At 34.7% G+C, this 14,573-nt stretch overlaps 1 protein-coding gene across 3 annotated transcripts in view; it reads left to right on the top strand.

The window, feature by feature from the left end:
- HIKESHI (heat shock protein nuclear import factor hikeshi) overlaps window positions 1-11,749 on the top strand; it is a 34,595-nt gene extending 22,846 nt beyond the window's left edge. For all 3 annotated transcript variants that reach the window (XM_090267809.1, XM_090267807.1, XM_090267808.1), the window contains exons 3-5: window positions 7,266-7,417; window positions 10,608-10,726; window positions 11,662-11,749. In XM_090267809.1, coding sequence (XP_090123935.1) covers window positions 7,266-7,417; window positions 10,608-10,726; window positions 11,662-11,716 — 326 coding nt within the window. In that variant the 3' untranslated portion in view covers window positions 11,717-11,749. The remainder of the gene's footprint in view (window positions 1-7,265; window positions 7,418-10,607; window positions 10,727-11,661) is intronic.
- The last annotated feature ends 2,824 nt before the right edge of the window (window positions 11,750-14,573 follow it).

The raw sequence follows: 14,573 nt of genomic DNA, 5'->3' as shown, positions 1-14,573 counted from the left end.
TATGTTCCACATTTAGCCATGACAGTTGCTGAACAGTTGTATTCAGAGAACTTGGCTCATTGGCGATGTATAACTTAAACACCAGGGAAATGTGGAATGACTATTTGGTTTGTTATTAAAAATTCTAATAAAGTTATTTTTCACTCTATTCTTCTGAACGTTTTTTGGTAAATGACTTAAAATGTGTGTGTGTGTGTGTGTGTGTGTGTATATGTATATATTTTATGCATCATATGAACTTACTGCAGAATGTCAATAAGAATTATAGGTCTTGCCCCCCACTTTACACACACACACATACATTTTTAAAATCAAAACCCAGCATTTTGCATTGTGTTGTATTGGGGTATTTTCCCCAGCAATCGAAATAGTTAATACTCAGATCTTATGAAGAGTTTAATAAATATTTGTTGTTTTCATTTTTATTTTAGAAAGTGTTTAATGGGCTAGGTAAATATTTGAGTAGACTGAGGTATTTTAAATCACGAAAACTGGGGTAGGATGTTTTGAGATCGTCTACTTTAACTGCCTCATTTTACAGATGAGAAGACAAACAGTATAAAGGTCAATTAGAGTCAAGACAGATAAAATTCAAGTGTCATGCCTCTTAGCTTCATGGCTTTTTATTATTATTTGGAAAATGTATATATAGTTAAAAAGAGTCCTTTTTGACCCAGATAGTAAGTGACCATGGTTGCTTTTGTTTGTTTGTTTGTTTTTAGTTACTGACAATAAAGGACTCATTTCCTATAAGATTCTTTTCTCTGAGTTGTGCCTTTTGTTAGACTTTCATTGAGGAAGGACACATTGAGAAAAAGCTTTTAAAATTTTGCTGCTTTTACTAGTAGAATGTTATTAAGAACTTTATCTAATGTATTATTTCTAAATAGCGGTTCACATGTTTTACTTTTTCAACTGTTAGTTTTAAAATAAAACTAATACTACCTAGTGTAACTGATCGTCTGATCATGGTTTTTTTTGTTTTGTTTTTTAAACCTGGCTGTCATGAATTCAGATCCAAAATTAAACATGTAAATTTGTATACCATGTTCTAAGTTTCTTCCCAGTATTCTATGATTTTCAAATAAAAACCTTTGCACTTGGACGGTATCAACTATTATGTTAAGCGAGAGTAAGAGTCACTAAAGGAATGATATAATTGCACCATGAATCTATTTGACAATATAAAGATTGCTGAAGATTTTTGAGTCATTTTTTTTTCTTAAGCTGTCCCAGAGAGCTTTAAAGTGAAGAAGTCAGAATATTTCCTTATTTCCATCTTTTACAATGGGTCTTCGCCAGTTTTACTTAGGAGCCTTACTCATTTGCCAAGAGCTTGTGTGTGATAAAAGATGGAGGTTAGAGATGACAGGGCTTTCTGGGCAGATCATTCCTGTATAGTTATAACTAAAGCAATAGAAGGTTGTATCGGACTTCTGGCCAAGATGGAGGCCTAGACTGTCACTCTCCGTCTCCCTCCACAACTAAGAAGGACTACAACTACCGCAAAACCAGAAATAATGAGAAGTTCCAGAAAATAAAGTTACATGGAAGTCCAGCATATGAAGTTATAAACAAGTGGTGCTCGGCTGGATGGGTAGGAGGGGCGAAGCCGGGGCGGAGAGATCAAGCTGTGCTAGTGGCGGAACTTTGGTAAGCACAGACACTTGTATTTAAGGGGAGGTGAAAAGCACCTGGGCAGCACCTCTGGCTGCAGACAAAACCTATCAGCTCGTGATTCCAATGCCGGGGAAGGCAGACCCTTATTGCCTCGAACTATGAGGCCCAGAGGGCAAGGGGATGGAGGAGGAGGCTTCCGGTCTCAGCGGAGAGTGAATGGTAGAAATCCATCTTGGACCCCTGCCCCCAAACAAACTGCCACAGTGTGGTGAGAAGGGTCGCTCGGTAGTGACAAATGCACGGGGCTCCACCCACTATAGCATAGAAGGTGTGACAGCCCTGCCAAGAGGGAAAGGTAAAAACTGTCAGGATGGCATGGATAATGATAGAGATACCAATCACACAGCTGACTCAAAAGCAAATACACGAATTAACAGACGAACAGATAGATAATCTTACTGAGGCTCAGTTCAGAGCCATAGTTATAAGACAGCTTACAGAAATAACAGTGGGACTTAATCAAGATGGGAAGGATTGAAGGCTTGTCTGGCTGAAATGAACAAAAACACATACGAAACAAGTGGTGAAGGAAGGAAAACCAGGTATCAAATCAACAAATCGGGACATAGGGAAGCAACAAACTCAACCAGTGCAGAAAGAGGAAACAAAAAGTGAGGAAATGAGGAGAAGCTCAGAAACCTCTGGAACAACTATAAGAGAGCGAACATCTGAATTATAGGGTTTCCAGAAGGTGAAGAAGAACTAGAAATTGAAAAATTATGTGAAAAAATAATGAAGCAGAACTTCCCTAACTTGGGGAAGGAAATAGACTTACAGGTCCAGGAAGCACAGAAAGTTCCAAAGAAACTGGACTCTGGGAGAACCACGCCAAGACACATTATAATCAAAATGCCAGAAATTAGAGAATCTAAAAAGTAGCAAGAGAAAAGAGAATTATGTACAAAGGGGTCACAATTAGACTGTCAGCTGATTTATCAAAGGAGACTTTGTAGGCAAGAAGAGACTGGCAAGAAATATTCAAAGTAACAAAAATCAAAAACCTACAGCCACGATTGCTCTATCCAGGGAAGCTGTCATTCAGAATAGAAGGGCAGAGAAAGTGCTTCCAGGACAAAGTAAAACTGAAGTTCATCAGATCCAAACCACTGTTATATGAAATGTTAAAGGAACTTGTTTAGGAAAAAGGACCAAAACTATGAACATTAAAATGAAAACTATCACAACAACCAACAACAGAAGCTAGGGAATCGAAAAGGCAAACTAAGTAGGCAATGAGAGTGGAAAAAGAATTATAGATATAGGGAACATATAAGCGGGAGGTCAGCGGGGAGGGGGAAGTGGGGAAAGGGAGGGGGATGGTACAGGAATTAAGAAGCATAGTAGGAGGGAGTGGAGTAGGTAGGAAGATGTTGAGAAGAACTATATGCACAACCAACGGGCATGGACTAAGGTGGGGGGGACAGCTGGAGGGAGGGGGGTCACTGGGTGGAGGGGAACAAAGGAAAAGAAATTGAGACAACGGTAACAGTATAATCAATAAAGCATATTAAAAAAATATGGAATATTGATTAGAACTGAACTTTATGGCATTTTAACTTACCCTGTTCGCATCCCTTGCTCTTCAGCTTAGGGTAGCCTTGTAAATAACAGCCCATGCTTTTGGTACTGGTTCTAGTATAGAGGGAGCAGAATGGATATCATCCATAATAAACTGTAATTAGTTTGATCTGTCTGGTGGCTCTCTGGAAGACTTACATGGAAGACCTGCCTTTATCTCACCTAATTTGAAACTTCCTGTGCTAAGTAAGATATTTTGGGGAATAAGGGTTTTGAAATTTGCTGACCTGGGACTCTAATAAAAGACTACACACTTGTCCAGCGCTGTTCATGTTCTTGGGGAAGAACTTAGAAGGTCCTATGATCTCACCTCTGGCTGATCTTTAGGTTCAGCATAAGCAGGAAGTGAGGGCTAAGACAGAGCTGTAAACTGCCTGCCTGAGTATTGAAGGCATATCCCAACATGCAGAGCCCATCTGCAAAGACTAGGAGAATTTTTTATTTCCAGTCTTTTAAGGAGATCTCTCCAATAACTAGTTGACCACTAAGTTAATAGAGCATAGACTTCAGTGGTCACACATAAAAAAACAAAAAACAAAAAAATACTTGATAGTATTTGGAAAAGTCATTAAACAAGGAAGCAACTACAACAAACTAAAAATAAACCCTGAAGAAGGGGAAATGTTACTGGTAGAGTTGCCACATTATACTATTTGAAACCCAGTTTTCAACAAAAAGTATGCAAGAAACAAGAAAGGCCATTTCATAGAAGAAATGAAAAGAAACTAGAAAGCACACACATTGGACCTAATAGACAAAGACTTGAAGTGAACTGTCTCAGATAAACTCAGAGAGCTAAAGGAAATCAGGAGAATGATATATCATCAAATAGAGAATATCAATAGAGAAATTAGAAAAAGGAACTAAATGTAAATTATGAAGCTGAAAAGTATAATAACTGAAAAAATTCACTGGAGTGTTTTAATAGCAGATTTGAGTAGACAGAGGAAAGAATCAGTGAAGACAGGCCAATTGAAATACAGTATTCTCTCACTTATTGTGGGTATTACGTTCTAGACCTCCCCCCCCCAGTGATAGGTGAAAATCCACAAAGTAGGAACCTTATATTTATTTTAGTATTTATATATATTTTAAGGCTTTATAAACACTTCCCACACACTTATAAACCGTTCCCAGTCCCTTATTAACCTTTCCCACACTTTTATAAACACTTATGTTCTTAAACATATTCTACACTCTTAAAACTACATAACAACATATACAGTACTGCAAAATCCCGCAATATAGGGAAAAATCCCCAATAAATAATTAAATATAATATTTTTAAAAATCTCACAATACAGTGAGGCTGCGATAAGTGAACCGTGATATAGAGAGGGACTACTGTATCTAGTTTGAAGAACAGAAAGAATAAAAAAAAAGAAACAGCTTTAAAGACATATGAGCTGCCATCAAGTGTATCAACATCTGTTCTCAGAAGAATAGAGAACAGAAGGGATAGAAAGAATATTGAAGAAATAATGCCCTAACACTATAAATTTTATTAATCTACACAATAAGCTCAGTGAACTCCAAGTAGGATCAACTCCACATGAACTGCCAAACACAAAGAGAGCATCTTGACAACAGCAAGAGAAGCAACTCATCACATAAAAGGATCTTTAAGATTATAGTTGATTTCTCACCAGAAACATGCTAGAAGATCTATTCCTACAAGAAATGCTAAAGGAGTCCTTCAGGCTGAAATGAGAGGATATGAAACAGCAATTCAAATTCACATTAAGGGAAAAAGATCACAGGTAAAGTTAACTACCGGTACATAGGTAATTATAAAAATATTGTACATTTTGTTTATATTAATAATTATTTTTTCCTGATATAAAAGACAACTGCATAAAACAAAAGCTCTAAGTCTATGTTTATTGGCATATTATATATAAAAATGTAACATGACAAAAACAACACAAGGAAGAGGAGTTATAGGAGCAACATTTTTGTATACTATTGAAAGTAAATTGGTATTAATCCAAACTAGTTTGTTATAAATTAAGATGTTAATTGTAATTTCCAGTGCAGACACTAAGAAAGCAACAAAAAATATATAGTAAAAGAAGTTGTATACTAATGTAAAATTAAACTTACTAATTAAAAGGCAGAAATTTACAGAATGAATAAACATTATCTAACTATTGATGCAGGGGTACAAATTGTTGAAAGTAAAGGATAAAAAAAGATACATGCGAACAGAAACCAAAAGGGAGCTGGAGTGGCTGTGCTAAAATAAGCCTAAGTAGGCTTAAGACAAACATTGTTATGGGAGGTACAAGGATGTTGTATAAGGATAAAAGGGTCAATCGATAGAAAAAATATAACAACTATAAACTTGTGTGCACCTAACAACAGAGCCTCAAAATACATGAAGCAGAAAATGACAGAGTTGAAGGAAGAAAGACAGTTCAGCAATAATATTTGGAAACTTCAATAGCCTACTTTCAGTAATGAATAGAATAACCAGATTAGAAGATTATCAGGGAAATAGAAGACTTCAACAACACTGTAAACCATCTAGACCTAACAGACTTCTCGAACATTCTACGTAACAACAGCAGAATACAGATTTTAAGTGCATGTGGAACATTTCTTTGTATAGACCATATATTAGGTCACAAAACAAGTTTCAGTATATTTTAAAATAGTGAAATCATACAAGGCATGTTGTCCAACCACATTGATAGAAATTAGAAATAATAGAGCTAAATCTGGGAAAACTCACAAATGTGTGAAAATTAAAACTATAAAAATGCTTAAAATATCTAAGCCAGTCTTAGTGATGTGTGTGTATAGTTTTTAAGCACAGTAAATACAATGATAAGTTTTTATTCATATGCTTGGAAATTTAAGAAGTTATGATATTTGCAGTGAGTTCTAGTTATTAGGAGTGTGTATTGTCTCAGAGTTTTATTCCTTATTATTTGTTTAAATATTTTATACTCATGAAGAAATAGCAGATAATCTCAAAACCTATTTATTGTATTTTTTCCCCTCATCAGATTAACTTTTCTGATTATGTCTTATGTGGATTAATAAAATTGGCCTATATTTTCTATGTATAAGTTAGCTGGCACAGGATCATTGTATACTTGATATATTTTAAAATGTAAAATATAAAGGGGAAAGGTTATCAAACATCTTTCATGACTAAGTGGCAAATTTCTTTATTGCCTATTTGATACCAGATCATCAGCTGTTAAGGGGAGGTGATCCATGACATTTAGTAAAATATGCCATGCTGTTTATTAGTAATAATGGCAGTTTAAAGATCTTTAGTGCAATAATCAGAAAATGTTACGCTAATTCTAAAACTCTTAAAAAATATTCATCCCTCAGGGTTGGCGTAGAGAATCTTTTATCTAATTGATGCTCATTCATTTATTTCTCTCTCATTCTGTTCATTTCTAATGGAAATTTAACCACAAAATTTTTTCCCCACCACTAAATGTCAATATTTTTTTAAACTTTATTTTTACTGTTGACACTGCTACAGATGCCCCATTTCCCCCACTTTGCCCACCTCCACCCAGTTGCTGCGCCACCCCACCCCACACGCACCAAGGGGCTTTCCCTCTGGCTATCACTACACTGTGGTCTGTTTTAATAGGTTATGCATGTATATTCTTTGGCTAATCCCTTCACCTTCTTTCATCCAGCACCACCCCCTCCACTCTGACAGCTGCCAGTGTGTTCCATGTATACATGCCTCTATTTTGTCAATTTATTTTGTTCATTAGATACGTTTTTTAATGAGCTGCAGTAATTTTAATGTTTTAGAAAGGTAACAGCTATTTTTCTGGTAGGGAAAATTTGTTTTCTTACTCTTTGTTATGGTAAAAACTAGGTAAGTTTTTACATTTTTCTGAAAAGAGACATTTTTATGTAGCAGAACTTTTTTGAGCATGTAGATCAGAAGTTCTTCATGTATTTACAAAGCAATTTGTATGGGATATAAGTTAAACTTAAAATATGTGGCACATGTTAATTTCTTTCAGGAGAAGGAAGCCAACACCCTTTTGGAGCCATGAATATTGCCCAAACTCCATCTGTTGCTCAGATTGGAATTTCAGTGGAATTATTGGACAGTCTGGCTCAGCAGACTCCTGTAGGTAATGCTGCTGTATCCTCAGTTGACTCATTCACTCAGGTAATGCAATGCACATTTTATTATTTTCTCACATAAGTAAAAAATTCTATACTTTAAAAATTAGTGTGGCCCTGGCTGGTGTGGCTCAGTGGATTGAGTGCTGACCTGTGAACCAAAGGGTCGCCGGTTCGATTCCCAGTCAGGGCACATACCTGGGTTGCAGGCCTGGTCCCCAGTTGGGGGCGTGTGAGAGGGAATCACACATTGATGTTTCTCTTCCTCTCTTTTTCTCTCCTTTCCCCTCTCTCTAAAAATAAATAAGTCTTAAAAAAAAATTAGTGTGGTGGTAGAAAACATGTAAAAATATAGATAAACATACAAGGTGGGGCAAAAGTAGGTTTATAGTTGTTTTTATGAAAAATAATAAGAGTAATTAATAAACAATAATACAAGAAGAAACTTTCGTGCACTCACAACTATAAATTAATTTTGCCCCACCCAGTATATAACATAAGTTATTGGCTTCTGTGGACATTTTCAGCTTGTTTGCTTTCTCTGTAGGTATTTTAAAATTTGTATGTGCTTTTGCGAGACTTATTTTTTTATAGTGATAAATATAGGTTTAATTATAAGTTTTGCTTTTTCCCTCACACACTGATTATGCTAGACAGTGGGTATATAGTTGTGGACTTGATAAGCAAGATCCTTGCCCTCATGGAACTTAAAGGGATATAATCCCATAAGGGTTGACTTTTAACCTCTGTATGGCAAAAGCCTGAGAAGGGGAGGAGGGTCTAGGCAAAGGGATAGCTAATAGCTAATATAAAGGCCCTGAGGTACAAATCTGTTATGTTTGAGGAGAATAACATGAAGGTCCTTGTGGCTGGAGTAATGTGAGCAAAGGTGAGACCTGCGAGATGAGGTTGGAGATATGGGGCAGGTGGCTGCAGGATAAAAGAGATGGGACCGCATCACCTTTTTTAAGGACTTTGGTTTTTATCTGTTTGGAGGAGAAAACATAAGAAGGAAGAGTTTTGAGCAGAAGAGTGATATGATCTAATTTACATTTTTAAAAGGATCACTTTTGCATGGATTTCTATTTTCATTTCTACTTTATGCCCAGTCTCTCCAAATATAAATTCCCATTCAATATATTTAAACATAGCAATTTAAAATTTGTCTTTCCAAAGCATCTCTTTTGGACATCTTTTTTGTTTTTGTTGTTCTACTGTTGCCCAATTATTTGTCTGTTGCACAGCTGTTGTCAAGGTATTATTTTCTTTCACCATTACTGTAGACATTCCTTCTATTTCTTTTCTATTTTGAATTCTCTATTCTCTGGTTCCTCTCTTTTTCCTTTTGTTGATTTACTCTTTTGTATGTTTTACAAATGCATATAAATGTTATACTGCACAGACTTCTACAACTTGCTGTTATTGTTCACTCACTTAACATTATTTTAAAGATTTATCTGTGTTGATACATGGAAGGCATATAGTTCATTTTACTTGTATAGTGTGCCATTGTATGAATGAGCCATGGTTTTCTTTTTGTTTGCTTTTTGTTTTTAGAGAGTGGGGAAGGGAGGGATAAAAAAGGAGAGAAACATTGATGTGTGAGAAAAACATTGATTGGTTGCCTCTCATACATGCCCCAACAGGGGATCGAACCCTGAATCCTGACCTGTGACCTGGAATCAAACCAGTGACCCTTTGATTTGCAGAACACTTAACCAACTGAGCCACACTGGTCAGGGCCATAATTAGTTTCTTTTTCTTTGCCCCCTGTTTTTTTTTATTGTTCTATAATTGGTTTCTTAATTTTCTTTTTTTTTAAAGTATATTTTATTGATTATGTTGTTACAGTAGTTCCAGTGGTTTCTTAATTTTCATACTGATAGATGTTTATACATTCTCACTAATATTTATCACACCTTAAATTTTTGCCCAACTAATGGATGAAATTAGAATATAACTATTGTTTTGGTGTGTATTTCTTCACTACTAGTGAAGTTGAGCTTTATTTCACATTTTGGTCTGAATTTGTATTTTCTTTTATAGGAATTGATTGTTTATATTTTGCTTAATTTTCTATTGCATTATTTTTTGGCACTTTTTAAATATATCTTTTTGGCCTTTATATGTTCAGGATAATAATCCTTTGTTATATATATTGCAAATTTCTTCTAAAATGTTGCTTGTCTTTTAATATAGTTTATAGTTTCTTTTGCATACAGATATAACATATTTTTACGTAGACAGATTTATCAGTTGCTTTTATTACAATTTGTGATATTTTTGTATTTGAGAAATTTTTCCTATCTTGATATGTGAAGATGTTATGTTCTCTTACAGTTCTTAAAGCTTTAATGATTTATTTATTTTATTTTTTAAAATACTTTCCTTTTTTTTTTTTTTCTGTATTTAAGCTGGTTTCACTTGTATAGTGGGGAAAACTGTTTTGTTTTGTTTTGTTTTTTCTTTTTCTTTTTTTAAAGTTTTTACTTATTTATTTTCAGAGAGGGAGGAAGGGAGGGAGGGAAACATCGATGTGCCAGAGAAACTTCAGTGTGTGGTTGCCTCTCAAGCTGGCCTGCAACCCAGGCATGTGCCCTTTGGTTCACAGGCCGGCACCCAATCCACTGAGCCACACCAGCCAGGGCGATTTATTTTTTTGAATTGTGTTTGTGCACGGTATGGGAAGGTATCTAAATTCATTTTCCTCTATGGAAAACTAGTTTCCTAGTCCCATTAATTAAATGGCTAGTCCATTTTTAAAAAAAAATTTTATATATATCATGTTGTCACATGTGCTTAGGTTTGTTTCTGGGCTCTCTTTTTTCCAATTGTTATTATTTTTGCCTGTCCCTTTGCTAGTAAAAGTCTCAGTGCTCGGTATGCCAAGTCCCTTCTCATAGTCATCAGGATAGGCTTAGGTATTCTTCACAATAATTTTAATATCATCATATTGAGTTACATAGAAAAACCTTGCTGGAATTTAGTTGGAGATAACATTGGATTTATAGATTTGGGAAGAATTGCTATCATTAACACATTAAGTCTTCCCACTGTGAACCCGGCCCACAACCCAGGTGTGTGCCCTGACCTCGTATCGAGCCAGCAACCTTTTAGTTTACAGGCTTGCGCTCAATCCACTGAGCCACACCAGCCAGGGCATTAAATTTAAAACACTAAGGTTTAAATGGAGTAGTTAGTATAATACACTAATCTATTCATTATTAACCTTTCAGTTCACACAAAAGATGTTGGACAACTTCTACAATTTTGCTTCATCATTTGCTGTCTCTCAGGCCCAGATGACACCAAGTCCATCTGAAATGTTCATTCCGGCAAATGTGGTTCTGAAATGGTATGGGGCATTTTTTGTCTCCAATATTTTGGTAACCATATCTATTTTCTGCCTATGAATGTGTTTCTTCTTTTATATTTAAACATATTCTTTTATTGTGGACATTATATATTAATATTTGCATATCATTAAAAAGTATATACTATAGAGTTCAGATTAGGAATGGTTCTTACCCTAAATATTCTCATCTAGTAGCTATTTTGAATTGTATGTGTTTTAGAGACCACAAATACAATTGTATGTGTTTTAGAGACCACAAATGAGTGTAAATTTATATTTTGAATTAAAAGTACTATATATGAGGCTTGAAATATCGATCAAAACTTAAATTTTTGTAAGTTTAGAATGTCTTGACCTAAAGTAAATATGTATAAGACATATTTATACTGCATCCTGTGCATGAATGATTAATAAATATATTTCCCCAGCTTTCCCATGTTTTCATTTTCTAGGTATTTCTTTTCACTTTGATTATCCCAGTAGTTGGGGAATGCATAGGGAGAGTTTATTGAGAAACCTTAGCATGATGAAGCATGAATAGCACTGACATGTATTAGGTTTGAGCTTTGTTACAATGTAACTATATGACCTTGAACATATTACTCTCATGTACTTATCTGTGAAATGAGGAAAGAAGAGTTAGATGAGGTTTTTTTTTTTTTTTAGGTCCCTTCTAGATCTCAGATTTATACAAGATAAACAATTAATAAAATTTATTATGATTTGCTCTTTTTGATACAAACCAGTTATATTTAAATCATATTGCTATATTTTTATAAATTAATAGTTAAGCTTTCAGATTAACTTTTTAGCTTTCTAGGTTTTTAGTGTAGCTTTTTAGAAATGGCATATAAAATGATTTGCTTTTTGATAAGCTATTTGGAAAATTATTCTATTTTAATTTTCTTGTAAATGTGTTTCTTTTTTTTTTGTAGGTATGAAAACTTTCAACGACGACTAGCACAGAACCCTCTCTTTTGGAAAACATAATTTGAATAAAATAATTTTTAATGGATTATGAAATTTGTCATTGTTTTGAAGATAAATGACTCCATTTAAAAGCATGAAATCAAGATGATCATGAAACCTAAGTTTAAAAACTGCTTAGTGACTGTGAAGCATATTTAAAATCTTTATAAAAATATTAAAAACATTGAAATAATAATATGTATTTTATTAATGACTTTTTTCCCTTAAGCTTAAAATATTATTCAGAGGCAAAACATTTTGTTTTGGCTATAATTCATTTTTTACTTTAAATAAAGCATATTTACAATGATAGTGTGCCAAATGCCATTGCATTTATAATCTTTTATTTATTTTTATCCTAGTTTGTTAGAATAGTTAACTTAAAATCAACTATCTCAAAATTTGGGGGAGGTTTTGAAAACATCAAATATATACTTTTATATATGGAGAAATAATTTTCAGTTAGTGTTGCTTAAGGTTACAGGTTGGTTGGTTGGTTGGTTTTTTCCCGGTTAATACAGGCTGGCTGTCAGTTTTTGATATCTGCAAATTCATACATATATATTTATTTAAATTGCCATGATTAATACTGATGAGGTTTTATTTAATATTGGTAATGTTGTTAGACATTTGTATTAATATAGGATTCATTGTCTTGTGTGGAGATAAAACTGTTGTGTCTCATTCAAAAGGGAACTCTGACTCATTTGCACTGGTGACTTCCATTGACCAAAACCCACCAGGATCTTGCCTGTAATCAAAGCTAGATTTATTAGCTTGCTGTGCCAAACTAGTGTGTGTGTATATGTGTGTATGTCTATAAAAGAACTGGTGGTGACTTCAAAGGAAGGGTACTTATGGGAGTTTGGGACCTGGAGTTAGTTTTGGATTGTCTTAGCAGAGATAGTTGAAAATTTGGTAGGTAGTGAGTTGCCGGTATAACCATTTTCTTTAAGAATATTTGAACCTCTGCAGAATTATTGTTAGATTGATTAGTTTGTGGTATTGAGACATATGCATCTGATTGAGCTGGTGTTAAGAATTTGAGGTTAGGTTATTTTTTGCACTGTTCAAGTTTGGTTGACTTACATGTATTGAAAGTTGTACATTTGTGCAAATTGTAGTTTCCCTTTCAGTGTACTTTCTCTTTCAATTCTGTTTCCTTCTAGTCTTTCTTCAGCCTAAGTTGAAGGATAGACCATTATCTTCTGGTGTTACGATCAATTCAGATTTATATTGCTATTTACTGTGTATCAAGTATTCAGTGGTAGTCATTAGTTTCAAGTCTTCATGCTAATAATGGTTGATCGTTGATGAATCATGTGACTCGACAGTGGCTACACAGCAGTATTTAAGACTGCACAAAATGCGTCAGCCAACTGTAATGAAATTAGTAGAAGCAGAACGATTGTTAATTTACTACAACGCAAAGCCAGAACCCTAGTTGCAAAAACATGTCCCATAATCCATCTGACTCTACTCTAATTTTGCCTAGTCAAAGACTGTCCTGTATGTCCAGTTATCTTTATAGAGCTACAACAGGAAGTGTTAAATACAAACTGTTACTTGGCTTGCTGAGAGGAAATAAAATGCTATGTGATTGTCCATGACAGTTCTGGGTAGTGAGTGTAAACTGGTTTGTTGGGCTTGCACAGCAGAGTAAGTCGAAACTAGAATCACCTTCCGTAGCGGAGAATGAGTCAAAATTTGGATCACGTTTTCTACATGCATTATTCTTGCTGTTGAAGTAAGTAGTCTTGCACAGTATGCATAAAGAGAGTCAGTTATTTCTTCTGAAGAGTCCTCCTGAGTAGCCAATATATGCTTCCTTTTGGAAGCTTCTGGTTATCCTTTTCAAGAAAACACTACACTGGAGAGAAAAGGGCTTTAAATATCTGAATGCCTCTTCATTATTTCAAACACATAAGATGTGTTTGAGTTTAGGAGCTGGATGAAAGCCTGGTGTTGACATAAGTAATCCTTGGTCAGTTACATTAATGTGAGGAATATGCATATATTTTATAGCAGGGATGAGCCAATAATTGTTTCCTTAAGGTGGGCACATTCTCCGAGTTTAGTTCCTGCATGGAAGTCTGGAAAATCTTAGAAGAAAATGACTAGCTCCAGCATTGCTCCTTCCCCTGGTGAGCTGGGTTCTGGGGCAGTGCTATAATGATTATAACAAGCGTTTTGTTGACTTGCAGAAAAGTTTTTACAAGAATGAAGACTGGGACAAATGACATGAGGAAAATTCAAATATCAGAAGGGGTCTTTGGGAGGAAATCAATCTCAGGAATTTAAAGGAATGATTTATTAACTCTTTTACAGTAGAATTTGATAATTTATAGAGTAGCTGTGGTCTGAGAAAACTGGAAAGTTTTGCATTTCTTAAAGTAACCAAAAAAAAGACCATAGAGAATTAGAATAAAATGAAAAATATGAATATATTAAGAAACCTCTTGGGTGATCTTCAGGAAGTGCCAAACCGTAATAAACAAAAGAAGGAAAAGGAGCAAAGGTATCGGAAAATAAACACTTTTTTTGCGTTGGGCAGAAGCCATCTACTTTTTGTTATCATCTGCTTGACTTGAGGGTTTTTGTTAGCAGTCTTCCTCCAAAGATGTTGGCTAGAGAATTCCTAAGAATTGTAGGTTTAAAGACTCCTGATGGAGTGGTGGTCCAGCTGTCTGGAATAGATATTTGTGATTTAGTTTGGAAAATGAATCCAGAATCAATATCTTGGGAGTTTTACTGCCATGCTAGTTACAGTATCTGATAAGCTAATTTTTCATTGAGAGCAGTTTTTCTCTGATGTCTCTTCTAGAAGACTAAATTTGTTGAAGATTGAGGATGTTAAAGACAATGATGTTTTTATAGA

Source organism: Furipterus horrens, unplaced genomic scaffold (genome assembly GCF_987537825.1).
Source record: "Furipterus horrens unplaced genomic scaffold, mFurHor1.1.pri manual_scaffold_2, whole genome shotgun sequence".
Classification (NCBI taxonomy): Eukaryota; Metazoa; Chordata; class Mammalia; order Chiroptera; family Furipteridae; genus Furipterus; species Furipterus horrens.
This window is presented reverse-complemented; position numbering and strand designations above follow the sequence as displayed.